This window comes from Blennius ocellaris (genome assembly GCF_963422515.1).
Source record: "Blennius ocellaris genome assembly, chromosome: 12".
In the NCBI taxonomy this organism is placed as follows: Eukaryota; Metazoa; Chordata; class Actinopteri; order Blenniiformes; family Blenniidae; genus Blennius; species Blennius ocellaris.
This window is the reverse complement of record NC_137661.1, coordinates 18,252,284-18,268,443: the sequence shown is the minus strand read 5'-3', so window position 1 is coordinate 18,268,443 and position 16,160 is coordinate 18,252,284. Positions and strand designations below refer to the sequence as shown.

Genomic DNA, 16,160 nt, shown 5'->3' with positions numbered 1-16,160 from the left:
TACTCAAGAAGGCTGCAGAGTCTAAAAAAGTAAAAACCTTGACAAAGTTAGCATTGAACCCATCTTTATCCCTATGTACTGAACTATATTGTTTTTCAAAGTAAGTTTTCATTAAAGACATGTTATTTTTTTTTCTTGCATTAGAGGAAAGTGAGAGTACACAGAAGTGCTTGCTTGTACGATTTTTACTTTGTGTTTCTGAAGCATCTGCAATAACTAAACCACTATGGGCCTATTAAACAAACAGGAGAACCTCGAAAGGTAAACGAACATGTAATGCATCATCACTGTATGTTTGACAATGCCAGAGCAAAACAATCGCATGAAAACAACATTTTAAATACAAATCAAGCACAATTAAAGACATTTATACTCAACGATAGTGGTCATTAAAGCCGCTGTTCCACCGCACAGTACATGGCAGAGCAGTAAGTTACGGTACAGCAAAGTGCACCCAGGCCCAACTCTATCGCGCGGTCCAACCACAGAAAGTACGATAATAATGTAGGCGGGGGTGTGAATGACTCGGAGACGCTCCAGCAAAGAACACAGAAGCGGCCAGCGGCCATTCAAGTTGTTCTCTGTGACTCAGGTTAAACTTTCTCATAGTGAACAGCAGCGTCCAGCTCCAGTTGAATTTCCTCCTCCTGTTCCTGAGAGGAGCATCTGTGTCTTGTTAAAAGGCCGTGATGTTGTGTTGCACGCCGACGTTTCAATAAACCCAGTTAGCAAAACAACCAGTGAGCACAAAGCGGTGCATATAAACAACAACGGGAGGGTTTACGACTGATGAAATATTTAACGATTGCGGGCAAGTCAAAAGTAGCGATCGTCACTACCAATCAGCAGACAGCTTCGTTGTCGCTCCTCCCACAGACCCGTTCCTCCGTACTAGGTAAATCAACGGAGGGGTAGCGGAAAACCGTACCCGGTGGTCATGGTTTCTTTCGTACCATCCACAACTTTTTCAGTCGGACCACGCAAAAACTCGCCCTGCGACCCTCCGTCACAGAAAGTGTGGTGGAACCACGGCTAAAGTTTAGAAACGTCTGAGAAAGCAAGTTTCAGCATCTACATGAATCAAGTGTTCCTGGTTGGTCCGTATTTTGTATTTTATTTTTGTAAGATTATCATAATCTAGTATCATTCTAGTTAAATAAATACATACAAAATGTTGCAACACAAGTAATTAAAAAAAAATATAGCTATTAAACTTGTAAATAAAATCCATGCATATTCGTGTGTTCAAATTGTATTTGAAGTGCAGGCAGGTGAATAGAAGGGGGGCAAAAAGAGAGAAAAGAGGGAGAATGAATTATAAAGTGCAGAGAATTGAGCACTAAATTGATCCGCAGTCTGTCTGTCCCCAAAGAGGTGGAGTTACTGTTGTAATGAGAATGGCATAGCAGATGCATACAAGGGCAGTCGTTTCCCATCTCTGTCCCTCTCTCAAAGAAGACAAGTTTGTTTCTCAAGGTGATTGTTGCGCTGATAAGGGAGAGGGTGTTATTAAGGGTGACAGCGAAGGGGCTGAGAGGCAGTGGCTGACTGGATAACCTTGTCCCTATCCCCGCCTCGCTTCCCTCTGCATGAGCATCTCCACCACTGGCCTGCCCTGCCTGCTCGTCTGAACACAATCTGCTGGCTGGAATTACCTCCCGGCCGCAGGAAAACTAAACATGATTTCTGACCTTTCCTTTCTGTGTTCAACAGTAACCTTTGCTGATCCACCTACGCTATGAGACCATTGCAACGAGCAAGGGACAGAGTGGACGGGATATGTGCGTGCGTGCGTGCAACTGAATTTATGTATTTCTAAAATTTATACTCAACTACAGCTGCTAAACAAACAAACAAAATGAAGCACTCATACAATCATAAAACAGTGCAAGAAATACTAGTCGAACCTCCAGTGTCTGATTTTGTAGCCAGTGATTTTAATGTTGGATCTTGTGTTGTATTTTGTGGATCGTCCACTTTTCGTATGAGCAATCTCATTTCACCACGAGTTTGCGGTCGTAAAATGTACTTGCGAAAATAAATAAATAACTGAGCTGCACGGTTTATGTAACAAACTAAGTTGAACTATATCTGGGAAGTGAACTCAACCAGAAGTTGCTATGTTGAACAACAAGTATGGAACAGAACAAATCTTAAGCCAAAAATTGTTGCCTCTTTCTAAATGTCATCAAGATGTTATGGTCCACGATCCCAAGAGTGAGCATGTCACCATGTTAATATTGTTACTATGAAAACAATGATGCAATGTCTCCAACATGCAAGCCAAATATCATGTGAACAACTATTTTTTTTTGCAAGCCAATTAAATAAAATAGTACATTCATTTTGAAATGAACTGATGCAGAGTACATCATTGGAAAGTACTATTTCTTGTGTTGATGCACTGATTACATGTCAACATAGCTTCTCTGTGCTCTCCCAAAAGGAAATCCCAACATGACAGAGTTCAAATGTATTTTTCCCACAAGAACACATTGTGGTATGAGTCATCCTCTTCATCCGGACAAGGCTTTGCAGGGCGCTGGACAGACACCAGCTAACATTAGATGATGGTAGGATACAAAGTGGACAAGTGACTCGGATATTGGGGGGGGGAAACACAGCGACAGGCAGCAATGCACACTCACATTCACACCGATGGGTAATTTGAAATCACTACTTAGCTCAGGTGTGACGTGTGCAGAGAGAGACAGAATATGCAGATTCACCTCAAAGCAGCATTGCATGGAGTCAAACCCACAATGTGCTTTCTATGAAGCAGGAGTGCACCACCAATTCACTCCTGATGTGAATCAATTAATCAATCAACGTATCACTTTTTATGCTGAAACAGCTGTTAATGCTGAATGTACCACAAAAATTGTACCACAAAAGTTGCAGTAGTAGTATTACTAACTTCCAAACATGAGCGACACTGCGGGGGGGGGGAAATACAGCATCTTTCAACTCGCTAAATGCATTATATCATCAATCTGTGTGCTCTTGTTTTTCTTTGCCTTGTCAGCAACTTTTGCATCGGTATTATCATTAGTAGTTTGTTAGATAAGGCTAATTGATCTCCACCTACCCAGTGTATAAGCAAAATGTTGTGATCTACTTCTTCCACTGACTCTGCATAACTCCTACAGCCTCAGCACAATCTGACCCTCAGGAGCACTGCACATCCCTATAGAAATGATTTCATCATCTCTTTTCCACCCTCTCCCTCTCACTCACTTTCTCTCTCTCTCTCTCTCTCTCCCTGCTGCTTTCTCTTCCCTTGTCTGTCATCTATAAACTTAATTCACCCTGCTCCTCCTCTTCAAAACAAAGTTGGTGCTGATGTTAGGGCAAACGCGGGAGCTTACAGGCAGAGCGACCTGAGCATCCCGGGCCGGCTCGGTTGGAGTTAGCTGACTGAACTCTTGGTGAGCAAAGACCTGTGTATCAGTATTGTTTGTGTAAGAGCACCAGAGGGGATTTGGACAAGAAGTGCGAGCTCTGAATGTGTGACCCAGAGCTGGCCTTACTATTGGATTAGCTCACTCTGATCCCCACAACCTCTGAACATGCTCCCTAGTATTTCAAGATCTCTCCATTTATGCCCAGCCAAGCACATTGTGACCAGTAATCTATAGTTTTCTTCTCTACAAAGGAAGAAGTTATACTGTTCAGCCTTTTTTCCGCTCCCCTCCCTCTTGCTGGTTTATCTACCCCTTTTTTGTGTTTATTTGCCACTTATTCTCTCTCTCTCCTCCATTCCTATTGTTTCAGAACAAATTCCCTTCCTTCACCTCTCCACTCATGCCATTCATTTTTCTTCTCCCCATCACCATCCCTCCTTGCCTCTCTGAAGGGGATCACTAGAGCTTAGAGGCCTTCCTGCTTGGTTCATTACAGAGCTGCTCTGACATGGGGGGGCTCGTCTCGCTACTTAAAAACAAGAACGCTACTGATGTTTAATACATGCATCCGCTCTGTTGTCTTTTACGCCAGATGAATTCATCATCACACACTGAGCGCGGAGCAGCAACACGTCTTATAGCAGCACTCTCTCAATATAGATTCACATTTCTCTCCCCACCTTGGACTCACTCCTCTTTCAAATTATTGGGCACCGTTTGACGACATCAACTCTCCTTAGCCAGAACTACATTCACTAAAGTGAATGAAGGAAAAGCATCGGATGATCATTTGAAGATGGAAGTGCAACTATTGCCTATCGTTATGGTTCTGTCTTTGCTCCCTCACATCTCGGTAATCTGGAGCAAACCTTTTCATTGGCCTTCAGAACAAACATACAGAACACAGTGCTATGCTGCTGCACGGCCCGTCAAAAAAACATCCAATCTCACTCTTGGTGACAAAATGGACACAAGCTATTCAGTGAGTAGGGGGCATGTATCAGTCATGTCATTGTGGGGATCCACACACACTAGTTCTAGCATGTTCATCAAAACTTGTGTGTGTGATGGCATGAGAAAAATGGCAGAAAATGTGTGTGCTAGAGTTGTAAAAATATGTATGCATTTGCATGTTTGTCCTGTCTGTGTGGGTGGGTGAGTGGGTGGCAGGCCTGCCTTGAAAATGCCAGAGCCTGTATCTAATCCAGGCCTCCTCAGTGGGCTGCAGTTCTCGTTGTGCCAGCCGGGCCTGCAGTAACACCAGCAGAGTCCCAGCTGACAGCTCGCCTGCTCCTCTCCCTGTCTCTGGACAACGTCTGAGCAAAAAACTTTGACAATGGGTTAAGCTCAAAGAGAAGAAGAGCAACAGAAGAACACGGAAATGCAACACTTGCAGAGCAAACCATTTAGCCTGAGAGCAGAATGAGTCTTTGAAGATGAAATAAACAGAGATGATACAAAACAGAAAATCAAATGAAATGACAGCCTACAAAAAAAGGAAACAAGAGGGCACAGATAGTAATGGTGGAATACTAAGGGAGGTGCTGCTGGTAAAAGGTTTAGGATGAAATCAAAGTGGTTAAAGCTGATTTATCCTGTGAAAGGACGCCAGGCTCTCCAAGGAGGCACTGAGCAGCCCTTCAAAGATGAAACATCAGCAGCAGTCAGTGCCAGTCATCAGTGCCATGTGTGATGGAAAATCAATCTATTTCATATCAGAGACCTGTGAGGGGAAAATGAGAGAGACAGGTCCCTGCTGCCTCCTTGCTGAGCCTCTTTAAACGTCTCCCCAGCAGAAATATCCCAGAACAGTCTGCGTCATCAGTGACGGAGACATTCAAAGTGCTCATGGCTCAATGTGTAACGGCTGCTGTTCTGCTAGATTAGGTAGGTGATTGGCCATTAATATTCATTTCACAGTGTGTCTTTGTTAGGCGGCAGCAGGGGCTGACAGAGTGTTTGGATTGGTTTACTCTGCTGTGAATATTTCCCTTTAATCTCTATAGACAAGGTGGTGTTCCTTTTATGGATTCTGTGAACCCAGTAGATCAGTGTACTGTAACTCTTATCAGTGTGTTCTTACTGTCCTGAAAAGTGAATTTCTGGAAGATCTCCATCAGAAAACTGCTTATTTCAGATCAGATTCCCAAGACTCATCCAATATTTAATGGACTTAGATGAATAAGTGTCCTCCTGTTGAAGTGCTGAGGTAGTTTCAGTTTTTACTGCAACAGTAACCAGAGATAGTACACTGCTCTTGTCTGGACCCAGTCTTAATAACAGCAGAGAGGTCCTCCTGGAGGAGTGGAGGTCTAGCTGGCATAAAACCACAGTAACAGCTCTTTCCCTCATGAACGGCAACCCAGTACAGGTGAGCTGAACTGTCCTCACCATAATGAGATTAAGGGACTAATTAGTATGACTGTGTGTTGTAGTGTGACTGTGTGCACCGAGGAATATATGCCCCCTATCAGACTTGCTGTGTGGCCCCTGAGAGAGCAGGCCAGGCACAGTCTTTCCCTGGTGTCTCTCCCACCACTGCACTGTGAGACTAATTAATATAATTTTTGCACCCACCCGTTAAGCTGCTGTGCACCATGTGGAGACACAGTCCTAAAGGAATTGATCGGAATTCTGTAAATACCAGAGAGGTAAGTATAAAAATGACAAAGAAAATTAAACACAATATATTGAATATATTTGTTTTTAAGAGTCAATAATAGCAAGAATTGCAGGCCATACAAGAATTACAGCAAGTAAGTAGGCCACAGAGGAATTTCATCAGCATCGTATAACTGCTAACAGTAGAAGGAGAGGCAAAAGACACTGAGATGTGAAAAAATACATTATCTTTGTCAGTGATTATTAAAGAAAAAATGAGGTCAGCAGATTAGAGGCGGGATGAGGAGTGGAGATTTAAAAATGACAATCAGATACATTCCTCTGCACAATTCTCTGTCTACTTCTTTCACTTGTACCGCCGAAACCGTTAAAGTCACGCTTGTGTTTGATTGCCCCTGTGGCGGCACTCTGACCTGTTCATTTAAAATGATGTGCAACTCTCAGGTCTGTTCCAACACTCATTTGTACCTCTGTGGGGTCCCCATGGCTGGCCAATAAGAGGATCCCATACTGACCAAAGTGCCCAGGGAGCTCTAAAACCAGCCACTCACAACCAAGTAAAGAGACAGCTGAGTGTCATTGTTAATGTGGACACACAGCACCACAATGGCAAAATCAATGGAGCTATAGGAGACATCAATCTTGACAGCACAAGACCCTTCTGCTTGTCTCACCACTACACTAAACCTCTGAATGGTTCACCAATGGGAGGGGGAAGACAAGAAAGAGAAAAGGAAAGAGTAGAAAGAAAGGGAGGACAGAGAAGAAAAAGAATGAAAGAAAGAAAGAAAGATAGAAAGAAAGAAAGAAAGAAAGAAAGAAAGAAAGAAAGAAAGAGAGAAAGCCAAGTAACCAACCATCCAAATTCACCGAAAAAATGCAAAGCATCATCCTTGCAATTTTCTCTGTCTCTGTTGTTCACCACCAACCCTCTCTGCAGTTAATCCAACAAAATGCAACAGCCCACTTTAAAATAAAGAAGAAAAAACAGAAGAAAGGAACAAAATGCTTGTTTTGTTCGAGGGTGACACATAAAATGCACGTTGAAAAATAACAGCAAGGTTCATTGTTTCTCCTTTTGACTTGAAGGATGCATCCGCAACCATTAACATATATGCAGATGGTGGGGGGGGGAGTAAATGAAAGCCTCCAAAAATGGGAGAGATCAAAGACGACAGAATTAAGGCCAAGTAATGAGGATCTTGGCAAGAATCCTGCAAATGTATTGATTGTTTGGCAAGCTTTCGATGCTTGTGCTCCATTTTCCTCTGTCTCTATACCATTTCTTACTGCATTTCAAATGCATACAGATCAAGTGGTTGGGGCATTTAACTGGGTCTTTGTGTGGTCATGGTTTTCCATTCCAAGCCAAATCACCATCTAATTTACAGTGTAATAATAATGTACTTGGATTGGGATCAAAAGAGAAGAGGAGTGCAGGGAAGCTCATCAGATTATACTTCCCGTCAGCACCACATCTCTTATAATGACTTACAGCCAACACTAAAGTACAAGCTGCGTGAAAGTACAGGATATTAATTTTCAAACCAAGAGAATTTGAACTACCAGCAAATCAAAGAACTATACGATATATATGAGATACAGTATATGAGAGACTTGCTGTAGAATAAAGGTAGTGTAAAACCTCTCCATGTTTGATGTTATGTAAATCATGTCATGAATACATTTCAAGGAAACTATTAATCTCTTAAAGTCCGATGAGCATTGATCACATTGCCAACAATAGGATTACATATTTCAAGCCATCAGGGAAAGAAAGGATGGACAAATAAAGTGTTTGCTTAAAAACGTTATATCTAGAGCAGTAGGACACACAATATCAAGGGGAAGAAATGAAAATAATTAGCTTGTAGATGAAAAGGCATATGAATAAATGATGAAGAAAATAAGACAACTACCTCCACGACTCTCGCTGTCAGCCGGTTTCACCTGGATAGGTCGAGTCATCTGTAGAAGAGAAAACAAAGTGCGGTAGAGAAGTTAGCACTGGACATTCGGGCTGTCACTGCCACAAGAACAGGCCACAAATGTATGGAGATGATGGAGGTGGTATTTCTCAATCTTGAGAGGCACTCAAAACGTCTTCCTTCAGCTCAACTAACATGATGTGTTTTCTAGTGTGTCTGTGTGTGTGTGCGCATGTGTGTGTGTGTGTGTGTATGCGTGTGTGCGTCCATTCTTATTAGAGTTTCTTAATGGCAGCTTCATGGAGAGGTTGACGGGCTGCATACGAGTGTCTAAGTGAGAGAAGCCGAGGCAGTCCTAATAAAAGTGAATCCAGCCACAGGAGGAGAGAGATCAATGCAGGCCTATTGATCCGGGCCCTTGGGCTGTGGAGAGTGTCTGGCTGGGAAGGATTCTTTGGTTAGGAGGCTCACTCTAATCCACTGGACCCTGATAAGAATGGCATTGCCTGGATTAGATGCCTCTGTCATCACAGTCTTTGTGTCACGCTTTCCTCCTTCCCCAATTTTACCTTCTTCTTTTTTCATTATTGTTGTTCAAGCCGAACAGTTTTACTAGACTTGTGCTTGACTTATTTGGAGGAAAAACTTTTTAAAGATGTAGCTGTGATTTAGAAGCTTTTGTTACAGCTGCAATGTTTTTCAATTGTATGTAGGCCTCCTACTCATATACTGTTTATGAAGCCAGCTCCATGCATGTATTATATTTATATGAACTCCAAAAGATAAAACTTACAAGATGATTTGTGTGCAAAGATCAGATGTCAGTACCACAACCTCGAATGACTCAGTCCACAACAAATATTTATCAATAAAAAGTGCTCATAGTGCAATAAAATTTGGAACAAAGGTGGCTAAAATTTGCGTAAAGATTACCGGAACATAAAAGCAACCTTTCACCACACTCATCCATTTACAACAAACCATTTGTGGGTGCTATTTAAGCATCGTTTTATAGCATCAAACCATTTGCCATTACTGTAGATCCCAGTCGAATCATTGAAGATCACGGAACACTGACATTTTTATAGCGACATATGTATATTTTGAACCGTCGTCTGTCCCGTCGCGTGTCTTTTTTTTCTGCTCAATTCCAGAGCGGGGATGAAAAGGTCAGATTTAAAGACAGGGTAGTCCAATAAAAGCATGACATGTTCAAGGAGAAACACCATAATGGGATTTTAAAATGTCTTAATAACATGCTGATATATGGGGGAGAGGCCCAGGCCCGATTCATTAAGTGCTAAATGTATCCATTTTCACCTTGAGGAACTGAGTAACCTTCCCTCGCTGAAATTATTCCATAAATTTACTCATCGTAAATAATAACTAGGACCAGCTAAGACTTTGTATGAAAACAGGGAGGATGTTATGCTTGTGAAGGTTGACGTTTCAGCTCCTTGTTTCGTGGGTGGCTCCCTATCCTTCTTCCTCCCCATCTTCAGTAGCTCTGTTTCCTTGTACAACAAGAGCAAAGCACCCTATAATATGTTAATGCAAAGCCATGGGGCGCACTGCGCCGCAGCATGTATGGGTAGATTACAGAATCAACCGCAACACTATTGCACACATGTTCAAAGGAGCCTCGGAGACAGAAACACCTCCGAACTGTGGGGAGGAAACATCCGCAAAACAAATTCACCGATAACTTAACACTCCTCTGCTCTTTCACAAGAAAGGACATTTTTGAATTTGCCTGTGATATGTTTTTGAAGAAATACAAAAAAACAAAAGAAGTGTCGTTCAAGCCAGTTGATTTCTGTCCAAATGCGTGACGGAGAAGGCCAAATCCACGGCTGTGGCTCCTCTACCAAGCTATGATCTCAGGCATCTCTACAGGGTGCCTGTGTGTGGGAGGCAGCTCTCTCTAAAGCTAGTTACTGTTCAGCCTTCAACATGCCAGCTTAATGGTCTATTTATTTGCCCGAGAGCAATGCATTATGGTCCTGAACAGTGACTGCCGACGGATCTCAGTTTGTTAAAAAGTCCTTTTAATAAAAAAATTATATTGTGTAATTCCTGCAGAATTTAAGAGCCTGTAGTCCAGTTAAATCATAAGACAGCGAAGCACCCATAGACATGACAACTCCAAGTTACACCATCTAGGCATCGTTGTCAAGGAAACCATTTGTTAACTGCGATCTTGTAAGGCCCCTTTTCACTCACAAGAATAATGCTTCTTTACAGAATGAGGTGAATGAATACATTCTCGATACTTTCTAACCTTTACTTGCTTTTTTATTTATCCACTCAAAATTCTACTTTACTGAAACTACATTGGAAGAACACACAAAAAGACAAACAAAAGTAATAATAAAAAGTGGTATTAACAGCACAGTTCATAAAAAAGAGGAAATATGCTTGGGAAAGATTTCTTCTCTGCCGAGTGGCATTTCTCCTGCTCTGTTTCTACTTTTCTGCCTTTCACTTTTAAACACACACTGAAAACCCATAACACCTGCACATAACAAACACTGTGTATTTACAGTACAAATTAACCACCTGCTTCTCTGTGGCACTCTCTGCTAAAATGTACTGTTTGCATTTTGTGGGACATCAATTATAAATCGGCCAAATGGCCAAGTGATGAAAATGTGTTTTGAATATGAGAACAAATATTATGGGAGAAACTTTTATTTGAGTGCCCTGATATTCTGTTTCTATGCCATATTTATTCAACCAGGAATGGGAAAGTGTCCTAAGTGCCTTCATTTATTCAAGAGGATTTCTTTCAAAAAGCTTGTTCTTTCAGGTTTTAGAAGAATTCAAGTTTATTTTCATCTTTCATTCCTACTATGAATGTTAGAGGATTTGGCCAATTGCACTATTCAGTAAATAATAAGAAATAATAATGAGAAAATACATTTTTTGTTTTTCTCAATCTGAGTACCAGCCATTCTCTGTGACCCACTTTATAAGCTGGGATGCTCAGAGGACTTTGGTAAATCTATAGTGTCATATGCTTTTATCGAGGCGCCTCATTTGCCCAGTTAAGCCTCCAGTCAGTTGAATTAGACTCTGAGCACTAGCGTGATGTTGTTTTATAGAGAGTGTCAGACAGAAACCTTCAGGCCTACAGTATATGATGTAGTGTACAGTAGGCCTGGAATATACATAACCAGCTGGTCATCAGTCTTCAAGGCTTGTCCTAGCGCCAAATCAAACAACTATACAAAACCACTTTAACCAATAACCATACATTTCATATTACACCAAAAGAAGGCCTATACTACTTTATTATACATGAAGGTCATTATAGGGTTTTACAAACCTGGGGGTATATCTTCTACTATAATACAAGATATCCAAAATGCTGTCTGGTTTTAAATTCCACCAAGTGAGTTGAGGAAATGCTGTCAGGAGTTGGTTGGCTAGTTGAAAAAGATTTAGAGTCAAGTGGTGGCACTGTCTCTGATAGTGATGAGTTCTTGACGAGTAGAGTTTAGCAGGATTGAGCGATACAGAGCTAAAACCTTCAAGGGAGGCCATAGCGAGACAATAATCCTTGCTTTCAGTGATGTGGTGCAGTTCCAAACCACAGTTCAGTTCAAGACTTTAATATTACCCTAAAACTGAGCATTTTCATGACATGGAATGAAGTAAATAGAGATAAAATTGCAGTAAATCTTATCTTTGTGATAAAGCAGCTCAGTCGTCAGCAGAAAAAAGTATTTTAAAGACAGTTACACAACAGCACTTACTTACTCTGGTGCAATAAAATAACTCTAATAGCTATACAAAATGTGTGATGTCTGCTGGCTTTCATTCAGGTTTAATATAGAGTAATGTTTGTCCTGGGATCATTAATACGCATTAGTGGCCCATCAAAGCCTATATTGCTGCACTGCTCTAGCAGGAGCATAAACAGCCCTCTCTTGACTGTGTCTCCTCAGCTGATATAATTAATATTTTCCAATTATTGATCTGGCTGAGTGGTGACTGTCCGAGTGCCCCGACTTCAGCTAATAAATCTCTACTTATACAGTAGGAAAGAGACAGAGTATAGTAGAGAGACATTGAGAGATATGTAGGTGAGCCGTGAATGATTTACAGTTATGAAGCGCTTTTGTTGCAATTGCAATAAGTAGTAATCAACAATAAAATTGCAAATGAGAATCTCATTTGGAAGGCTTATTCAAGCTTGCTGAACCATTTTCTTTATGGCTATTCAGAATTAACAGGGTCTCTTCAAAAATTAAGCCACTTGCATGAAAGTATGTGACAGTATAATTGTGTCATTTTTGCAAAATGATATGATCAGAGCACATTTAATTAAAAATCCATAATAGAAGCAAATAACCCCAAAAAAACCCAAACCTAAAACAAAACATGTGTTACATTGAGTTTTATTGAATGTAACATTTAGGCATATTGCTTCTCAAGTGGAGATATACACCCACACCACGTATAGCTACACATGCTATCCTATCACATAGGTTTTGGAAGGTTTCATCATGTTCTGATTCAGCCATATTCTTTAGACTAAAGGGCTGTTTTGCATTTACATTTCTGAGTAATTTCTGTACTGAAGTATGACCCCTGCAGCTATGCTGTCCTTCGCTATATGAGCATGCTCATGTGTGTCCCTAAACGCATGTGGGAGAATGTTTTTTGTGAGTGATTTATAATTTAGCCATAAGTGAAAATGTGCTGGCGGCAGCAGTGTGGTGGTCCTGATAAGAAGCATCAGTCAGTGCTGACGAGATGGCAGCCACTATAAGCTCTGGGATTCCTATCAGAACCAACAGGATTTAGAGCTTGAGGCACTGACATGGACTGACAGACACCTGCAGACCTCAGCTAGTTGGTATCAGATTTGTAAGTATGAAAAGTTCAACTGTATAATTTAGCATATATTTCAAGTAGGAGGAAAAGTAATTTATTGTGCTATTCATGATCGAGGGTGTGTAAGATAACAGAAAAAGTATGCTGTTGCTATTTGTTTTTGCTTTGTAGTCCATATGTACGAGCAAGGGCTACTTTCAACAAAAGCTAAATGGCTCCTTTTGGAGAATAAAAACAGAATCCATCTGCTACACTGAATGCTTCGTGTAATGCACCAATTAGCAACAGAGCAACAGCAAACTCACAAACATGTGTGATCTCTAGGACTACTACTACTAGCACCACGACAACAACTCTGATTCGGACCATTAGACCTTCTGTTGCCTGATGCCTTCCAAGTCACTTTTATCGGTTCCCCTAAAACACTAAATGCCTCCCAGAAAAAGTAAAACAAAATCCTGAAGTCCATCTACCAAATGCTTTTCAAAAACCTTTCCGACCCTCTGTGTTATCATAGCTGCACTAGCTGAAGTGGTTGGCCACCTGTCTGACTGCTACAGCCCTCATTACTTCGACAGCACAACTCAGCTCTCATCAAGATTTCATGAAGGTGAATGTCACACGTCAGATCCACCTCAAATGTAGCGCCCCTATGACTCAGCGGACAAACTTGTCTGGGACAAGTGTGTTGGTTCCCATCAAACTCTTTATTGCATCGGTGCAGAGACTAATTAACTCCAAATATAACACTGAAAACTTCAGAATCCACTTCTGAGTTTACTTATCTCTGTCCAAACCTCTTGCGCAGACACTGCCACGTGCTCTCATGCCATGCTTGGCTGTCGGGTTGATTATGTCTTCCTGTCTCGCGGCACATAAGCTCTCTACCAGTATTTGTATAAAAGACTGAGTTGTACAAGACTTGTGCAGTTGACTAGAGTATGTGGTTGATAGAAACAGTGTGCAATCATGAGGGGGAGTAGATAGAGGGATTGAACTAATGCCCAAATCCTGTCCTACTGAGCCTGTAGCGGGGCGTCCAAGAGATAAAGAGAAACAGAAGGAGAAAGAAGGAACAGACAGAATGCGATGGAAAGAAAGGGGGAGAAAGGGGATTTTGCGGAAGAGAAAACTAATGAATAGATTGTGGAGAAGATGTAGAGATTAGGAGAAAAGAGTGGGAGGGGATTTATTAATACGAGAAAGGAGAAACAACAAGAACAAAATAAAACATTTTCTGTCTCCAACTCCGCCTTCTCCTCCACTTCCTGACTTATGAGCCGCACTTTGGTTATCAGGGGAAGGGCATCACTCCCAGACATCTTTGGCATGGCTCCTTTTCAAGCCCAGAGAGCTATTGACATGGCGTGTTACTGTAATGCGTGAAGCGGTGGGAGACTCATTGTAAATCTGTGTCAACAAATGCTGGAGCAGCAGCGGGCTCAATCCACTCTCTCCGTCTCTCTCTCTCCGTCTCTCTCTCTCCATCTCTCTCTCTCTCTCTCTCTCTCTGTGTGCCTCGCCTTGCCTCTCTCTCTCTCTCCATCTCTCTCTCTCTCTCGGTGCCTCGGCTTGCCTCTCTCTCTTGCATTTACCCACCTATCTAATGAATCTTATCTGCTCAGCACATTGGAGGCTTAAGCTTTTGGTGGGCTCACATCTCTCTCTCCCTTTCTCTCTCTCCCTCTCTCTCTGTCTCTCTATCAAAAACAAGCACAAACTTTATCTCTTCTTCTGGCTGCTCTTTCATGTGGTTTACACTCTTCAGTTCATTTTGAGGAACTGTCCATAGCAAGATAAGATCATGACAGCAGACCCAACACAGTGGCATCAGAAGGGGCAATATCATGCCAATCTCAGCATGAGTCACAGCAAGGGTCCGAAGCTAGCAGGAAGTAACAAAATGGCAGAAGATATGTTCTATTACAGAATTACATTTCTGTAGTTGTGTGAGGCCTGGAGGTGCCCTTATGCACCGATGCCATGTCTGGCTACTGCTTTGATATTCTCTTTGAAGATTATGTTCTGACTGACCATCGGTGAGCTCCAGCCAAGGCGGTGTTTGACAACCTACTGCAAATGGACATTGTACGCGGACACTATGTCCTATGCATCAGCGAGGTGATATGGCCTCATACCAGGTGCAGCTGGTTTTGTATATTTCATTCTAATTGATTTAAGAGACTTTTTGTCCTGGTTCAAAACTGTTGGCATATTGGGCATTTGTAAAAACTTTGCATGTTTTCTGTTTTCAGTTTGCACTATTATAAGCTCTAACCTGGGACTTCAATAAAATGGATGAATGCATGGATGAGTTGGAGATAATGTCTCCTTGGCTTAGAAAAACATTCAAGTGCTTGAGGACTGAAAAAAAATACAATTTTGACTTTTTGAGCTATAGGTTAATTTTAACAGTGTTTAGCTTCATTTTGTTCTGATTCATAATTGAATCTTTTACTCCTTATTCAACAGTGTCAGCACGTCCTATGACAGTTGAATTGTTTGCTTTGTCTGAGCTAAGTGGGGCATGCAAGATAACAAAATCGCTTAAAACTACAAGGTTGATGTACGCACAATAATTAACTGTTTGTTTTCGAATTAAAGTGATTCATTGTTGTACGCTCAGGTACATTGAGCTCATATACTGCAATTGTCAACACTCCTAATGGCATCAATTTACTCATCATACAAAAATGACTTACAATAAGTCATTAGCAATTCACAATCTCCATTTCAATTGCAGCTCTGCTGGTTCTCAGTCACTCACACGCACGCACGCACGCACGCACGCACGCACGCACGCACGCACGCACGCACGCACACACACACACACACACACACACACACACACACACACACACACACACACACACACACACACACACACACACACACACACACACACACACACACACACACACACACACACACACGGAGCTCGCTGCATGTTTCTTTTACCCTCTGTGTTGAGCCCAGAATGCTCCTGCTGCTGTCACAGCAACTCCAGGATTGTGACAGATTACGGCCTGCTGCCCTGACCAATAGGAGCCAAGAAGTATTGCCTGCTCACTGACTCATAATTCTTGGCATACCTATGCCGAGTTGACGTTTCTTTAATGGTCCCTAGACCTCCAGTAGGATTCCTTGTCCTGGACACTATGATTGCCTATTAGAAATTCACCAGCACTTGCATTTTCCACCATCAGCCCCTATGCCACCCCACATTGGAGGACAGAGAAACAGCAGAAGGAGAAGCCAAAGGAGGATAGAGATAGATGAAAGCAGGAAGCAAGATAGGGACACAGTCAAGCACAATGGCTTTGGAATTAGGGAAAGGAGTAAGGGATGCCAGAAAAGTAGAGCT

The 16,160-nt window shown here is 41.9% G+C and overlaps 1 protein-coding gene across 1 annotated transcript in view; it reads right to left on the bottom strand.

Annotated features, from left to right (window-relative positions):
- Positions 1–16,160, bottom strand: part of celf5a (cugbp, Elav-like family member 5a) — a gene marked incomplete at both ends in the record, with an annotated part of 175,729 nt that overhangs the window by 71,915 nt on the left and 87,654 nt on the right. Inside the window, one exon of the mRNA XM_080506901.1 lies at positions 7,946–7,994. Within this exon, the coding sequence (XP_080363027.1) occupies positions 7,946–7,994 (49 nt within the window). The remainder of the gene's footprint in view (positions 1–7,945; positions 7,995–16,160) is intronic.